Source organism: Nyctibius grandis, chromosome 3 (genome assembly GCF_013368605.1).
Source record: "Nyctibius grandis isolate bNycGra1 chromosome 3, bNycGra1.pri, whole genome shotgun sequence".
Classification (NCBI taxonomy): Eukaryota; Metazoa; Chordata; class Aves; order Nyctibiiformes; family Nyctibiidae; genus Nyctibius; species Nyctibius grandis.
The window spans coordinates 16,942,566-16,960,694 of record NC_090660.1 but is presented as its reverse complement, the minus strand read 5'-3'; the positions used below and the strand labels follow the sequence as shown (position 1 = coordinate 16,960,694).

General features: G+C 39.1%; 1 protein-coding gene across 1 annotated transcript in view; it reads left to right on the top strand.

Annotated features, from left to right (window-relative positions):
* GMDS (GDP-mannose 4,6-dehydratase) overlaps window positions 1-18,129 on the top strand; it is a 437,246-nt gene that overhangs the window by 338,876 nt on the left and 80,241 nt on the right. Inside the window, 1 exon segment of the mRNA XM_068395823.1 lies at window positions 12,323-12,441. Within this exon segment, the coding sequence (XP_068251924.1) occupies window positions 12,323-12,441 (119 nt within the window).

Genomic DNA, 18,129 nt, shown 5'->3' with positions numbered 1-18,129 from the left:
GACCCAAGTCACCTTTTCAGCACTTCCTTGACATGTCTCCTCCAGTCCCATCTGGCTTGATTCAGGGGGTCAGCACAGGGACTGAGGAGAGGTGGCAGCTAGAGAGAGCAGGATTTGAGGGAGGTCTGACTGCAGTGGTCTCAGGCTTTAGATATTTCTCTGGGATGTGCAGCTAGGTGGTTTTATTCCCTTTCCTTCCCACATGGTTTCATGCTTTGGTCTTTTTCTTTGTGCTGGAAAAGGGAAGAATACTAAGTGAGGATGTTTTAATAATAAGTTTAGTTATTGATGTACCATTTGATGCAACAGTTTCTTTCATACCTGGGTTTACAACCACCTCTTGGGTCTGATGCAGAAAATACTGCAGCGTTAGAGAGCTACTTACACTAACATGCACTACAGGCCCCACTTTCCTTTCTTTTATGTTGGCAGTCAGGCTGTAGAAATTCATGAAATTAATCTCGTGTGAAGTCAGAATCGGGCACTGTTTGCAGGATGAAGATCATTTCTTTGGGAAAAGATTCAAAGAGTTTATTTCCAGGTTTTCCTCAATTATTGTGCAAAAGGGGAAAAAAATAAATTTGCTGAAGGTTAGGCAAGAGACAAAAAGACACCAAGAAACCACTGTAGCTTGCTTATTAGTATCTTGATCGCCTGAGTAGTTACCTCACTTATCTCTTGCATCACAATGGGAATGTGCAGTATCTCAAGAAATGTCTATTTCATTGAGTTTTGGAATGTGTAATCTAACAATCATTTCCATGCACTCTGATCTTTGTGTTTCCTTGCTCCTTTAATTCATTTTTTAATTAGTCCAGAGCTAGTCAGTATTAAGGAAGAATGTTTGGATTCCCACCTTTTAGAGGGAAAAATAACTTTTTTCACTATAGAAGTGCAGACAAAGGCATCTAATTCTATAGCAAATAAGACACTTCTTCGTGAAATGTCTGTGCTACCCTTAACTTTCTTACAGCACTCTAGTTGCATAAATGTTATCACTCCAGCTTCACAGACAGCAAAATTTAGGAGGTAAGGTTAAATACTTTAGTCAAGGCCACAAAGAGAGTCATTGTCACTGCTCAGATTGGGACACTGGAGATGGTGTCTGCTCGTCATTTGCTTTGACCACACTGTAACCAATAAACAGGCCAGACCTAAAGCTGGACCCATGCAATTAAAATATGGTTTATGGTATAACTATTAAAAGAAATAGACAGAGCAGAAAATTGTGTTCATGTGAAATATGTGTCAGCAGTTGAGTTCTAAATCTCTGAGAAGAAAAAAAAATAAAATAATTAAAAGAGACTTGCATAAGGAAAGCAGTATATAAGGGATGATAATGTCATTGTGGTGATAAATCCATTGAGTTCTACAATGACTCATGCCTGTGCCACTATTATTTGCCTGAGAACAGACCTTTGGCCCTTGCCAAGTAATACTTGGGGGAATGTTGTTCCCAGTGCTTGGCCTGCAGGGGTTATTCCAGCCTTAATGGCAGAATACCTAGTGTGTGTAGAGTCTCATTCGTGTCCACTGGGGAGGGAGGGCCCTTACTTTGTCTGGATGTGATATGAGCAATGACTTCTGACATGCATGTAGCAGAGATTTATTACAAGCAAAAGTTGAAGTGTGATAATGCTACTGGGGTATTCTGTAATAATACGGTAAAACACTTGTCAGCACTTCATCTCAGGCAGTGAAAGTCAATTGTATATGCTACACAGAGACAGATAAAAAACATAAGTATACTTAAAATTTCATATGGTTTGCATTTTTCGTAACAGCTCTCCTGACTCTAATATAAGACAGGTTTTAATTTTGTTTTGGGTAAGTGGATGTGCTTACAGTCTCACACCCACAATTCCATGGCTTTAAATAGAATCGCTCCCAGGGTGCATAAAAGAACACATGCTGTTATGTGAAGGATTTATCCAGGATGCCAGAACTGTATTTATTGCTGGGAACAAACTGAATAAAATTTTCTAATTTTCTGTTCCTTTTTGACACTAGCCCACGGAGAACAGCCATTTCTATGGTTTTAATGCAGACCCTTCCCTTTCCCTGACTTAGGATTCGGTGCGACTAACCGCCGTTGCAGAAGTAGTAATTACTAATGATGGTGGAATTGGAATGACCAGAACAAGCCAAGGGAAGGTCAATGTGAAGTGCCTTCCAAATGTATTTTTGAGCATGCTCAAAAGAAATCTTCCTGTTGCCTTTTCACATCTGCGCTGCATAGCCAGACTTCTAAAATATGTCCTTTGGTTTCTGGGGTAGTTTTACCATTGCCTTTTCCTAGCTGAAATTCTCATGCCCCAATTTGAGAGCTGTTATTCAACACTGAGCACGGGGGAACTTGGTCAGAGCAACAGTAACGCTAATGCTGTGGAAGCAAGTCTGTGAGATGCATTCCTCTGTCTTAGGGCTTGGGTTAAAACCGCCAGACTCTTTGCATAAGCTGCTATATCACATGGTGGTGGTTTTGGGTACTGTTGGCCTAAAATTGAACTTGTGACATGAGGTAAAAATAAAAAAGAAATCCCTCTGTGTTGCATTACCGTATCCCCGAGGCATCAAGGTTGTGCTCTTGTCTCCGTCTGTACTCAACCGAGAGAATTTTAGCATCAAATTCCAAAATGTTGTTACCTGAAATGTTCTGGTAAAAGAGAAGAAAAATTCCACAGAACCAGGAATGAGATTACTTTAGAAGCTTGATACTTTTTCAGGTGACTTCTTGCTTTTTATAGTCAGTAAAACAGTGGTTGGTGTGCGTTTCTACTGCTGCCTCATAAGTAACAATGACTTAATGGTGAAAATCTTTTTTACTTCCCACACCAGTGGACTGAAAACTGGAATAAAATCAGAAGGTGAAGTTTCAGTGGTGTGTTAAAGGTAGCATGCTCTTTATTTACACATTATATTCAGACAAGGATAACTCTAATTTTATAAGAACTCAATGAATAGTAAATGTTTTCCTCAGGATGAGTGGTTCTGTGAGTAAATTAATATTTCATGTCAATAGTTTCAGATTATTATTCAGGAGCATCACATCATTTGGAAACTGGTAGCAGTCTGAGGAGAAAATACTTTAGTGTTCAAAAGCATGAAGCCAGAATTCTGGAAATTTGGGGGGGAATGTAAATTATAAAATAGAATTCAGGTGAAATTTATATTATTAACTCTATCTCCCTGTATTTCTTTAAAAAATGAATCCACACTGTTCATAAATTTTATCTCAGTGCTCTTGCTTTGTTACTTTCACTATCTTAAAGGCTTGCTCTTCTTCCTTCCCAATTATACCCTCAAACATGTATAAACATTATGAAGTACTGACTTATTATCTCTGAGCCTATCTGCCTGTGCTCTGGCAGTTCTCTGCTGCTCTTAGCACTTTTTTACCCTACAACTAATGGTTTAACCTGAGTCAGGGCCCTTTTCTGGATAGGCACTGGGCAGATCCCTGCAGACCTACAAACCTTGAGTGGAGAAGCTAGCAAACTGAAGAGGCAATGTTCACAAATAGGAGGAAAGGAAGGTCTGGAGAGAGAAAGTAATTGCCTGAATCCACAGTATAGATAACAGCATTTTTGATTGTGTGGAGATCGGTAGTACTTTGATCCATACATCATGCTGCTCCTCTGACCTCCATCAAAGGAGCACGTCAGCTTGCGCTTAGCTGTAAGTGTCTGAGCAACCCAGGAAAGAAATGGGAGGCAAACAGGTGTCAGAAGCATGAATCAGGATCTTTTTATAGCCAAATGTTGCACTGTAAACATTTTGTGATCAATATCTACATTGTGATCATTATTTTGGGGCTGATCATTTTGCTCCAGTAAACATGCCGGTACTTGGCTTGAAAACCTAGTCTGTTTTCCTGTGGTTAGATCGTGGCCTCAACCAGTCCTTACTGGCATGGGTCCCTAAGACTTCTCTGCCCTCACCACAACCTGGGTACAACCCTTTACTTTAGCAGTGAGTAATCCTGTCAAATGGGAGTCTGCTTCTTTCTGAAGAGGTATTTTGTCTTTCATTCATATAAAAATAGAAGGGAAAATTAATTCTGGAAGGGAAAAGAAAGGGAGGGGGAAGTGGGTCAAATATCTTTCAGAGTTGTCTGCTAGGTGGAGCCTGGGAAACATGTATTTGTTCTATAGTCTTGTCTAGGTAATACAAATCTGAGGGATTAAAACTCACACGTACTTTCTGTAATTCAAATTTTTCTCATTTTTTTCTGTTTAGCTTTGAATTTCTTTCCCTTTTTTCTTAAACAGAATTTAAGGCACCTCTTTGTCAGCAATTGTGACAATATCCTCCAAAATTAAAACGAAACAAACAGAGCATATATGCATCCTTTCTGTATCTTTTCATTTAAATTACTTTGTGTCACACATGTCACTTCCAATTTAACCATTTGAAGAATAAACAAACCATTGTGGACCTAAAAATCTGTTCAAATTTTTTGGCAGGAAGAAAGGACTATATTAATTTTCATTGTTGGTGAGGTTTCCCAACAAGCAGCTTTACTGTTTCTTTTTTGCCTCCAGCTAGCAACTAAAGATCAGTTATAAAACTGTATACAAATACTTCCATGTATTGAAATAATAATATTTTGACACTCAGTGACACAAGAAAGAAAAAAAAAAAGAAGCAGTAATCTAGTTTTTGATAACACAATGAGAACTTTGTGTTCAGCTGAGGTGCATGTGAGAAACATCGTGTTGCTTAACAGGGAAGGTTGACCTTTAAGGTTTATCTGGATTATAATTCTTGTGGTTTTTATTAATAAAACTGCCTACTAAAGTTTCACAAGTCCTCCCTGAGATCTGTAAAACAATTGGCCTATCTGCTTACAAGAGAAAAGTTAGCCAGTATTTTCTAGTATTTCCTACAGATGTGAGGGCTTTTGTTTCAGAAGACATTGATACTGTTTTCATTCAAGATGCTCCACAAAGATTACCAGGTATTTTATTATCTTAGTAACTTTATAATTGTTGGATTGTTATCTTTAAATATATCAACTATTCTCTTTTAACTTGAAAGAAAAAAATCATGGTTTTGAATACAATTCAGCTCTGAACAAGTTCACATCTAGAGTCAAACCATAGGATTTAACTAAATCAGCAAGCATGCTTCAAAATTCTTCTGTGGCAATTTATCAACTGTAACTTTGAAAATCTATGAGAAAGTTTATAAATGCGTCGTGACATATTATCTCTGTAACTATACCCTAGGAAACTTCTAATATGTAAATCAGTAAAAGTGATTTTTGTTGTTCATTTACTTTCTTGGGATTCTTAAGGTAAATTTTCCATTGTTTTTAATTAATCACGTTTTTTTCCTCTCAGAGGAAAATGTTTTCATCTCGAACCGGTTTTCATTTTATACCTTTTCTGTCAGTTATGTGACTGTCTATGGTTTGCAAACGTCACTCTTCTGAATGGAAGCAGCTGCCATGTCATGAGTACTCAATGTCTCCCCTGCTTGAGTAGAATGGACAATGCTAAAGGAAAAGCCTTGTAGACAGACATTGGAGTCCTTATGTTCAGCATTACGCTGTTAAGGAAGAAGCATATCAAAGTGTATTTGAACTGATGAGATCTGATAGATACTTAAATGGTGTTCAGAAGGGTTTTTCCATGAATGGAGGTTCCTTGTGCAACAGATCTTACACCAACACTGTGATTTTTGGTGATCTGAGAAAACAGGATGATGACTCTTCAGGGGAAAGGAAGAGGCATGTGTCCTGCACTTCTTGGGTGGTACCTCTCTTGCTGTAGGTTTTGAGAGAGGGTTGAGCTTATGAAAAGTGCCACTCTTATTGCAATGATAGACAAGGACCTCAGCCATGAACTTGAGTTTGCCTTTTAAATACAAACTGCAACAGCGTAGTAAGGTTGTTGCTTATTGGATGTGCAGCCTTACTTTTTAAGTAACTGAGCAAGAAGGGTTGTATTTCAGGGAAAAAAAAAGCATAGGAGTGCATTGATTATGCATACTCCCATATTCCTGCTGTCACTGGCTCCTCGGGAGTATCAGCGTGCCTGGCAGCACATCCCTGTGGTTTTCTTTGGCAAGAGTCTCCCTGCCGTGCTCGCCTTGTCTTATAACATCGTCGGAAACAAGTACTGCAGCAATAGGCATTACTTAGACTGAACTCCCATTGTGGCAGGGAGCATGGGATCATGCCCAGTGCTATTGTGTTGGCTTTCAGGCAGAGGTATCTTATGCTTTACTCTGATCACAAGACTTTTTTGCTGCTCTTGAGCTTCGTTAGTGTTTTTCAGGCATGCGTGCTATGCCCCTATGGTCTGCAGAACATGTGTAAGGAGATCTTTTTCCCCTCTGTTGTGCATTATATGTATGTATTGCTGTCTCTTTATATAATCTCCTTATGTAACACACTCTCATGCCTACCTACTGGGTACACCCAATACACACCTACGCTTTTAACAGTCGCAGAAGTCAATCAGATGTGGGTGACTCAGCCAGCGTAGCACCTCTTCTTCCTTCCCTGCCCCTCCAAAAGTAAATAAATAGATACACTGGAAATCAGTTTGGGTTCAGAGCTCTGAGTCCATGTCCCCAGTCTCACTTTTCTAAGGCACAATCATCAATTGTGGTCATTTCTCTAGCAGCTTGAGAAACCACAGCCAGTCAGCTGGGTTGTGTCAGGAGGAGCCGGGTGATGGCATCTGGAACTGCTTCACATCCAGGCAGGCAGGAAGTGCGTAGGCATGACATCTCCCCACGTCGTGCAGCGCAGAAGATGCTGAGCAGCTTCTTTCCATGACAGTGCAATTGAGTTGGGACAATGCAGAGAGGGAGGTGATACAATAGCCCTGTCTTTTGTGGCACAAAGGGAACAGTCTCTCATGATGTATGCAGGAGCAGCAGTCATGCCAGGCCTTTGTGCTCGCCATATGGGGAGAAGGTTCTCCTTTGCTGCCACATCCCTGTAAAGGCTCATCATGCTTTGGCCCAAAATGCTCAATTCTCCTTCTCAGTGGTGACCCCAGCAGGATAGCAAGGTTTGGGATCACTAGAGAGTACCATGTCCAACACACTGAATTCTTCTGCCCACTTCTAGACAATAGAGTATGGAATACTGTAAAGTTAGAATTTCTATAAATGGTGATAATGTACTCTTGGGTCTCTCTGGGTGGTAATGTTTTCTGACTTAGTCAGAATTTGCTCTCTAATTGTCGACAGCCTTGAGGTAACCCATGCCCTCTGCAAGTGATAAGTAAGTAGAGCTAGACATTCACCAGTCTCTGCTGCTTTGTCTCTGAAACGCACAGAAAATGCACCCTGCATCAGGCTACGACTGTCTGTTCCATCTCCTAAAGTAAACATTGCTGATTTGGGTTGATTTTTTTTTTTTGGTGCATGTGTGGCAAATACAAAGAAGTCAAGTTCTCTGCATAATACCTAGAAATATGTACAAAAGACTTTTTTGACAGTATAGGGCTTGGAAAAAAATACTGTGTAGCAGTGTAGGGCAATTGTAATTAGTACCAACAGGAACATTTTCCATTTATCACATTGTGTGTCTGTTCAGTCATATCTGGTTTGGGTCTTGCATGGGATGAGACATACAAAAAAGGCTTTACTCATTCGCTTGAAAAAGCATCTTTTATTTCTAGAACAGAAATTATTGGTTGTACTTTAAAGCCTCAGGAAGATGGATTTGTATTTCTTTTTTCTCTTAAATAGGCAGATACCTGATTATGAGCCCATTTCAACAATATACAGTGCTAGAGCAGACAGTGAAAGAAAAGCATCATATATATGGAGTTAAACATAACCTCAACTACAGAGTCTTTGTTACCCGTGGATGACAGCCCAGTTAATAAATGTTTTCTCACTGGGATGCTGGACTGGAAGTTAATGGTGAAACACATCTACAACATACTCCAGATGCTCAAGACAAGCAGACACATCACAACCATAATGACAGTGGCATGCATAGAATGTATGTATAGGGGGATTGTGTTAGTCCAGCTTGGGTTTTCCCCTTCAGTAGCCCAGGTGCAAACACAATGTAAGCAAAGAAATTTGGGCAGGGAGAAGACTGGTTCATGTTTTGGATATGTTGCTTGAAAATGATGCTTACTACTGCCAGGGGTTTATATACAGAAAAGGGAAAAGGGGAAAGATGAAAGAGGAAAGATTTTGGCAGAGGCTGTGGTTCAGGCATGCCGAACAGATATCCCAGCCCACATAATCATAAAAGTGTGTCCGCTTGCTAGACTTGCTATGTATCTCTCTCTGGTTAGGTTTCTGTCTTTAAATGTAAATGACATAGTATTGCCTTTAGACTTTGTGAGTCACTAGACCAGAGCCAAAAAGAGTTCATATATGAAAAATATGTTTTGTTACATTTGGCGTTAAAGGAACAGTCTTATTTTAAGAGAGCCGTAACCTGAATTGTTTCCATAGTCGTTTTCTCCTCCTTTTCAACATTTGCCTGCATTTTATTGACTGGATTGAGCAAAAAATTAGGGAGAGGGTGGCAGAAATGAACACAAGTAATTTCTTTACTTGCTGTTAGCCCATCCAGAAAAGTCTTTACAAAGAAATACAGGGAAATCCACAATTCTCCATTCCTGCACCAGAAAAATTCCTAAAATATCTGACCTTGCGATGGTTAAAAGATAGCCAAGAACCAAAGCTGGGCAATGTTTTTATCCCAGTTCAGCCATGTCATGGGTCGTGTGGTTCAGCATGTGAACAGGAAGGTGAGAATGGGTGAACTTTTGCCTCAGTTGTGCAGTCCATCAGAGAATAAATGGAGCAAATCACTCTGCAGCTGTATCGGGAGGTGAGCAGCTGAATACCTCTCACACAGAGGCCTTTGTGTTCTGGACATGATCTAGCATTATGATGGGAGGCACTAGGCTGAGGCTTTGTAGCAATTACTAACCCATTATCACGCTAGAACATGAGATCATTTATCTTCTAATTCTGAGTGTCACCTGTTCTTCATTTGCCAGTCAATAACCATTAATTACTTTCAGTGGAAATTTAAACAAAGCTTTTCCCCTCTGTTAAAACCAGTAAGCCATTCAGTAATGACAAATAAACCTGGAGCTGTATCTCCCCCTTTCCTCTCATTCTCAGCCCGGAGTCTGGTACAATATGAACTCTTAAAGGAAATGCCTAGAAATTGATAGGTCAAGGGCCTTTATTAGTCTGATGTGGGGGGAAGCACATTCCTGGCACTTGCTGTAGGGAAAGCATACAGCTTCTGCTTGTACACAGATTTCTCATTAGTTGTCATGGACTGTACCTGTGGAAATAAAGATTTGAGTGCAGAGCTTGTTCAAAGGTTTTTCTGTCTTCTGGCTTGCCTTTGCATTTTTTTACGGAGTGTTCATGCAGACCCATTCAAAGCAACAATGTTTGGTCGCCTTCCTCAAAGCAAAACAGAACTATCGCTTACTTTGTTTCTAATTTTTAGCATGTTCATTTTTTTCATACCTGATTTGATTGAGGTTATTGTAAGTGCCAACAATTGTGAATGCCAGAAAAAATAAAAGAACCAGCAGTGATAGATTCTCAAGTAATCATTAATCTAAACATTCTTTCCTGGTAAGAGTTGAGGCAAAAATTGCCTTTAGCAACTCTGTCTGCATTGTTTGATAGTTGCTAAGTTGATCCTGTAGAAACTGACTGCAGTTTAAGTTGTATTTCTAAGACAGTGATTGCTTGTTCTTTGAAATGGTAGACAAGAGTTGATACATCCAAATGCATAAAAGTTGGTGGGACCAACTGTCGAATGTGGGTTTTTTGTTAGTATTCCATAGCTTCTCCTTCAATGTAGTGCATGTTTCAGAGTAAAGAGAAACTTCCGGCAGTATTTTACATTAATACACAAAATTATGTGTAAATATCTTAAATACTCACTGGATTGTTGAATGTCTCAACATAAGCACCCGCATTATAATTGTGTCCAATGAATCACAATACTGAGGTGTTTAAAAGTGGAGGGATAGCAAAAAATTATCGTAAGTCTGATCCTGCTTCTACTTAGACATATTCATACTATTTTACAAAAGTGCATAGTAAATTGCAAGTCCTTGTGCTAATATTGCATATTTGGTCAACCTGCGTGGCATTTGGGGGTGGGGGGTGATTTTTAACAATAAATGAGGTTTGGTTGTTACATCTCTGTCAAACATAACTGACGCTACAGTGCTGTGTACCTTTGAAACAAAGAAAGGTGAGACCTTGAATTCATTACATACAGCAAACATCCACTAAAGTCAGGAGGAGAATTTCTATAAATTCTGACTCTGACTGACTAATCCTGGAAATCCTTATTCACTCAAATAGTGCGTTCTCATATGAGGAAGCTTGTTTTCAGCTGGGCTGCTTAATGAAAGCTGAAGGTCTGTGAAATCAGGGACTAGGCTAGGAGAACTAGAACTACCAATTACTTATTTTAGATGTTCCTTTTACCTTTCTGTGAAGCTGCTACTACTGTGAATCTTGCAAGCTTGTCCAGCTATGAAGAAACAGGAGTTAGTGATTTACAGTGACCTCTCAAATCAGCAGGGAAACACCAATGTTCCAAGAAAGCTCATATGAGAGATACGAGTTAAGACATCTCCTCACAAGAGGAGTTTCATCAGCCAGTCGGGTATTTCTGCGTCATTGGCTAGGATGTTCAACCCTGGAAAGGAAAAATAAAGTTGCTGCCATTGTCCTGCCCAGCAGGTCATATCCCTAAAGCACAATTAATGTCAAGGACTTACACAGCAGTTGCCCAAAACTCAGCCTTCCACGCACGTTCAAGAAGCAAAAAGGTTCAAAAGGAACATGTTAATAACATCTTGTCAAAACTTTGGAAGATGCATAAAATAATAACTGGAAAGAAAAATGACTTGCAAATAGAACGATTTAAGTGGAATGTATTGCCTTGCTATGCTGGACACTGATTTATTAAGAATAAGGGGGAAAAATTGAATATTTCAGGTGGTATTTACCAAGAGAAACTGAGCTGTCCCAAAGCTTTTATTAATCTGATTTGCAGAGTATCCACTACCGTCAAGGGACCTACTAAAGTTGTTTTCTTTAAAGCTGATGTGAAGAGGTCAATGCAAATAGTGTTGTGAATTACACTGTGAGAAGATGACAGTCCTTTTACCATATGGAGAGAAAGTTGAATTATTTTGTTTTCCTTTTCTGGTTATTTATTAAATGAGGATCATGCCATACAGTTATTCCCTTTTCCTCTCCAAAGGAAATGAAGTGTTTACATCATTTTGATTGTTCTAAAGTAATAATTATTCTGTCGGCCTACAGCTCCTAGGCAGTCAAATAGTCCAGTCACTAGAGCAGTGGTTTATACATCAGAAAACTGAAATGTACCTGCCATGGTACCTCAGACAAGTCACACGTGTCTTTGCATGCCTGTTTTTCCATCTGCTTTCCTGCTTTCGTGCTGACTTAGCTGGCCAGCCCTCTGAGATGGTACTCATCCATCATTACTTGTTTGTGGGAGGGCACTCTGTGAAAGACATTGCTGTGGGAAGTAAACCTGCTCCCCTGAAATGCAAATATGTTGACAAACCCATGAAGTTTTGCTTCAAAACCTATTGTAATTTTTGCCGCTGTGCAAACAGTTCTCTGAAAGAGATGTTAATGGTTGTCTCACTTTTCTACCAGTGTTTTTTGTGTTCATGTGTCAAAAGAAAATGTTTCTGCTACGGTGCTTTAATGTGTAACATTCAGCACACATTCAGCAGGAAAAAGAGATTAATTTGGTCAAATATGCCATTGACTATTCTCAGTTCCCTTTTTAATTACTTACTCTTCATTAAAACCTCAACTTAGCCAAAGCAAACATGACAGAAGAAAGAACCAAAAGGACCCATATTTTCATGATTCAATGTGTTTGACACCTTTCTATAATAGACAGACAACAGCACTCTGGACTGAAATATCACAAAATTTTGTTCTTTTCCCCATATCTATGTCAATTCATGCAGTGCTTTAAACAAGTGAATCCATGCTCTTGAGCACCAAACCAAGTCTTAGTGTTCAAAAGTAAAGTCTCTCCTGCAGAAACCCCTGCTGTGAAACAAATTGAAAACCAAATACAACACTGTTTTCTATAATAAGATATAATTGAACTCTTTTCAGAGTTGCACTGAACTGGTTAATAGCCACCATGTTAGGAAAGTGCTAATTTCCCGAGCTTGGAGGGTGTGTGTATATGTGTAGTTATTTCCAAATCAAAAATGCAGTAATATAATACCATGTACCAAAGAGGCTACTTACATGTGCACTGAATCTGACTTTGTTTGTCTTTCCGCAGGCCATGTGGCTGATGTTGCAAACGGATGAGCCCGAGGACTTTGTCATAGCCACTGGGGAGGTCCATAGTGTCCGTGAATTTGTGGAGAAGTCATTTAAGCACATTGGGAAAACAATTGTGTAAGTGTGAACAAAAGATAGCAGCCATGGGTTGAACATTTCTAGCCTGTTCATTTGCTATGTTACAGAGTATTGTTTCTCTACGTTCTTTTTTTCTCCTCACTTTCTAATTTTGTAACATGTGAGACCTTCCGGGCATGAATGACTGCCACAGCAGATATGTCCAGTGTTACCCTCTAGATCATAAGAAAAAAAATGTAGACAAGTACATCTTATTTTTTTATTCTAAGTCTTCATTCTCTGTTCTCCTGTTCACTCCCCACCTTGGGGGACAGATGCCCCTCCAAAGATGTTAGTACCAGGGTGCTGTCCATCACCCTGGTGCAAAGGGGGTTTTTCTGCCCGATTCTCTATTTTGTGCCCCCAGATCTCCACAGTCCTGTTCCCATCCTCTGTGATCTCAAGAGGTGACACCTGCTGACCCTGCTCTTTCCACGTGACAGCCCATCAGCCACACGACAAGGTTTCTATAGCAACTCACTCTACGTTCCTATGAGCTCTTCTCCTACTAAGACATAAAAATGTTGAGCAGTGGGTGCAGAATGTTTACAATGCATGTTCCACATAGTTTGATTGAAAATACAAAATTCCTTCTCAAGGCCATATAATAAAACCAGGATGGCTTGGTGAGGGCTTTCTGTAATTTATATTTTTATTGTTTATTATTTTTTCAGTTTCCCTCCTTCTGTATCTTCTCTGGGCCCCATGCGTCAACATACCGATCTCAGCTGGAAAAGGGAGAGGAAAGCCACAGGCTCTTCCATGACGCTAGCGCCAGGGCTGTTCCTCAGGCCATCAAAGTCACTTGTGCAGCTGGTGAACTTTTGACAGGGCCAATAAGTTTTACTTGGGAACAAAAACTTGACAAATTCAATAAATATGTAGAAGTGCACAGATATATACAATATTATTTGAACAGCCAGTGGGTGGCTGGGGAGGTAATAACATTTTCTCCTCAATGAGTTTTTAGTCTGGTTTCAATTTTTGGCATCAACTTCCAGAAAAAATTCTGATGAGGGAGAGAGAGACTGTATAAATAGAATTTTTAGCCCAAAAGCTCAGTTTTGTGAATAAGTTCCTCTCCATTTTTTTAGCATCTCTTGATAGTGAGATGTCCCTGTATGATTGCACATTCTCCCATATGCCTTAACATCAGTGAAGTTTGACAGGGTAAAGGGGAGGTAGTAGGAGCTCTAGAAGTTGCTTTGTCTTTCTTATTTTTTCTCCTTTTTCTATACTTTTGCTTCCTGTGTTTATAAGCTAATTCTTCCTAGTAAGCATTGATATGAATATGCTGTGGGTTCAGTTGCTCTGTGTAAGTGAGAACTCTTGTGATATTGAGAACTATTTTGTCCCTGTCCAGTGTTGTTTGCAAAAGCAAGAATGAATGTTTGGTGAAAAAATTTTTTAAAAAAAATTTGATTACCTAAAATTAGAAACTGAAATGTACAGGTCAGTACCTAGCTTAATGTCTTTATTTATCCTCCCTTCCAGCATTGTGAGGCCCCACTGGTAAGTTCCATTGATCTGTTTCTTTACAATTTATGAGGCACCTAAGAACCCGCGCACCAGAGTGCAATCGCTAAATGAATTCCTGCGAGGATGGCTGCTTTCTTCCTATCTCCCTTCCTCAGAGTTTGGTTGAGTTGTTTGGGGTTGGTTGTTTTTTTTTTCCAGGATTGCAGGTATTATGAAGTTTTGCAATCTCAACTTATCTGGGAAATTTCCAGCAGCTCTTTCCACTGCTGTAAGTGATGGCACAGCTTCCCAGTATTGCTGTACAATGCACCTTTCAAAATTGATGGAATGATGGAGTAAATGGCCAGGAGGAACGTCGTGGCAAGCAACAGTTGGCAGAGCTCATAGTGCATCTGAGAACACAGGACACGTGCAGGGGCTCTTAACCATCCCCACTTTGCACTTCGGCAGGGAAAGTTGCAACTGTAACAAAGTCTTAGCTGTCAGGTCTTGATATTGCAGTAGAAAACAGGAAGAAAAGCAATCCTGGCTGCCCCATCAACCAACTAAAAATATTTATTTTTTTTTTTAGGTTTTTTGTCTTCCTAACAATTCACATTAACTTATATAGCCTAAAAAGTCTTTCCAAAAAGATAACATAATACTCTGTCATAGCCAGTCATTAGCACATGTCAGGACTATGTCTTCTAGCCAAAATAAGAGAGAAACTTTACTACATTTTTGTAACTGATTAAATATACAGCTGCAATAAGACTAATTCTCTCTCTGAAATTGACTGTAAACTGTACACACAGAGGTTTATCTACCTTGTGTGTTTTTTTCTTCTAACATTTCTTTTTCAAGGGAGAAATTTCAAATTATATTTATATAGTCCTCTGAATCATTCACATTCAGTCCTTTGTACTAACAGGAAAGCCTCAGAGCTACAAATATTTTTCCCCTGTAAGGATTACACTTTTTCTTCTTTTACTTTCCCTTCTACTTATTACTAATTAAGTAGTACTTGGGGGAAACACTTCCCGCCTATAATTTGAACTACAGCAGGGTAAGTGAAACAGGCAAATGCTTGTCTTGACTAATTTTCTGTCATTAATCTTATTAAATTAGAACAGGATTGCAAAGATAGCCTGAAACCACTACAGCACTCAGTGTTCTTTGCAGAGTGCTACAAAGACTGCTGTCTGCAAATGTGGAAAGAAAAAAGAAAAAAAAAAAAAGAAAAAACTGTTCAGGCAGTGGAAAGATTTATTGTGGTTTTTATTAATATAAAAATACATGCACATTTGTTACAGAAATATTCATTGCTTCCAGGATCAAAATTAATTCAGTAGAAATGAATATTTTACTCTAGTCATTTGGCTCTACATACAAATTTTATCTTAACTAACATACCAGTTGGTCTTATAAAAGATCACTCTAAAAAAAGGGAAGTTTGCAGATAAGCTATAAGGTCTAATGAGGTGAACTACTAGCAGAAGTGGAGCAGTGGCCTCTTCAGTGACAGTGAAGGTTGAACTGAGATTGAACTGAGGGAGGAAGGTTTTTCTGGTTTATTTGTTTTCTTTTTACATTAACATGGAAAGTTGAGTTACAGAAACACATGAGATTTGAAGGATTGCTGTGAGAATGGAAAGCCAACAATAAGTTAGCAATGGTGCTGTGGGGATGTGGAAAAGGAGCCATCAAAAGTCATCATCAAAACAGCTGCTGTTTCCAAGTCTGGCTTTTGCCCACCAAAAATTGCTGGCTGGCCAGTGCTATGTGTTGTATTTAACAGCTCAGGAAAATCAAAAGCTTTCACATAAGGAGGAGGGGAGCAGAATCTCATACAGAAATGAAGGCATTTTGAAGAGCAATAGTTGAAAGGAACCCAGCCAGGTTGGTGAAGAATGATGGCCTGGGTGAACCCACATGAGCCAGAGTCCTCGCTTAGGACTGCACCACTTTTATTAGCATTCTCACTGTAGAGTATATATTTTAGCGGGGCATTCAACTCACCTTAGCTGGAGAATTAACTCTTCTAGCTGAGCAGGCATCTATCACTTCCTTATTGATACAAGGTTTTATCTGTAGGCAGACCTAATAACTGTTTCAGAACTCAAATTAAGGTTTGAAGACTGTAACAATTTAATTATCTGATTTCATACATCATAAGAGCTATGACAGTTTCTCCTATAGGAAGACTGGGTGAGAATTAAATGTGGTGTTTCATGGGAAATTCCACATTTTTTTCCCCGCAAATGAAATGAAAATAATTCTCATAAATGCAATTTGGAAAAAAATCTTATTTCAAATCAGCTGGACTGCTTTGTTTCTCTTCTAAACTCCTTCTAAAGAAATAACTTAAAAAGAATTTTTAAAGCCATTCTGAAAGAAAAAAAACACCTAAATTTTTTCCATTCTGAAAATATCAAAGCATTTTTTTTAGATATTATTACTCTAAGTTTGTTTCAGGTTGACAGTAATGGAATTTACTTGAAACTAAAACTTTTAATTCCAGAATGTTTTGATTTTCACAGAAGCATTAATATTCTTTGAGAAAATTCTTCTCAACACCCACTTTCACTATTTGGAGTAAAGGCATAAGAGCTTCAAAAGATCCCAATGAACTGAAAAAAAAAGAAACCAAAAAATAGGGAGCCTAGCATGTATTCTTTTTTAAGTCTTGTAATGTGGGGAGCAACAATGTCAATTTTTGAAACTTGAGCTTGAAAATACTGGGAATGTAATAACAACATTAGCATTTTTTAACTGTGTTCCTTTAGTGAACAAACACTGAAGCCCTGATTGACCAGAGCATTGGAAAAACATTTTAAGTACATCCCTCTGTGGTAGCATACTTGTTTTTTAGATTTAAACACAAGATCGTGGATAAGCAATCCATATATCCTTGATTGCTTTGATGCATCAGAGCTGCTGACAAGCTTGGTGGTTGAGTTGGTGGCAAAGGAACATATAAAGAGTCATATTTAAAGTTTCCCTACAAAAGATTACTTGCAAAAGACGTTTATGGTCTGTCATATGGTGTCAGTTTTGCTGTTTATAAAGTGCCAGGACAGAAAGTAGTGCTTTGGCTTAATTGAGTGTGTAGCAGCAATCAGGCGACAAATCCGAGAAGTTTACATAAATGGTATCTTGTATTAGCTGTGGAGGAAAAGCAAAATTTTCATAAAATTCTATTTTTAATTAGTTTATTGTTCATTTACAAATGTGAAAATATTTTCTATTGGCATATATTTGATTTAAAAGGTGTATGTGATAGTTTTATTTTCCATAAAGAGGCCGAGCCGCTGTAGCTACTAGTGGTTTTGAATATTTTTTAAAATGTGATCAGTTCTGTTTTTATGTAAAGATCAAGCAAGGAGATGAAATGCATATGCTTGTTCAGTTTATCTGTGCTTTTGTGAAAGGTTTCATTTTTAGCTAATTTCTTCATCACCTCAAAAATACATGTACTTTGCCTTATTTGCTTCTCAGTTACAGCCATTTGGACCATTTGGTCCATTGCAGTGCTATTCCCACCCCCCGCGACTACCCTGGCTCCCCTGTGTCCTTCCCTGCCCACCTCACAACCCACAGGGTGCGTACCCCAGCTCTTTGTCCTCAGAAAATCCTCTGTACCTGTGGATGTTTTTATAGCTTGAAGCTTGCTGTCTTACTTAGTGGTTATAGGAAATGAAAAATAATTGGAATCTCCAGAGTTAAAGAGGAAAAGGAGCATTCATCACTGCTGATAATAAGTATTATAACAGTAGTGATCAGCAGATATGGAATTTGCCTTAAATTAAACACAGTCCATTCCTGTGAAAATCCAGAGTATAAAAAGTCTTGAGGTGAAGAACCTTTTAAACAAGTAAACTTGCACATGCATTTGAAACGTGATGAACTTAGCTTTGTGCAAACTTCTGAGGTCAGTGATAATAGTGGCATCCACCAGAGTTCACAATGATTATCATCCTAAGCAATCCCAAAGCACCCATCTCCAATAGTGAGGCACTTGTCGTGGCTGCAGAGGGCATCAAACCCACTTTGGCAGTAGCAGATGTATGGTCTCATGCATCCTTCTCCAGGTGCAGAGCATTCTGGCATATGGCTGATGCCATCAGCTGTGAGAGCAAACCCATCCTTCGCTTCGGTGAGAGGGTGAAGCTCCCCAGTGTGGGGCAGGCAATGGTCTTGCTATACAGGCTTGTTGCCTGAGGGCTCCAG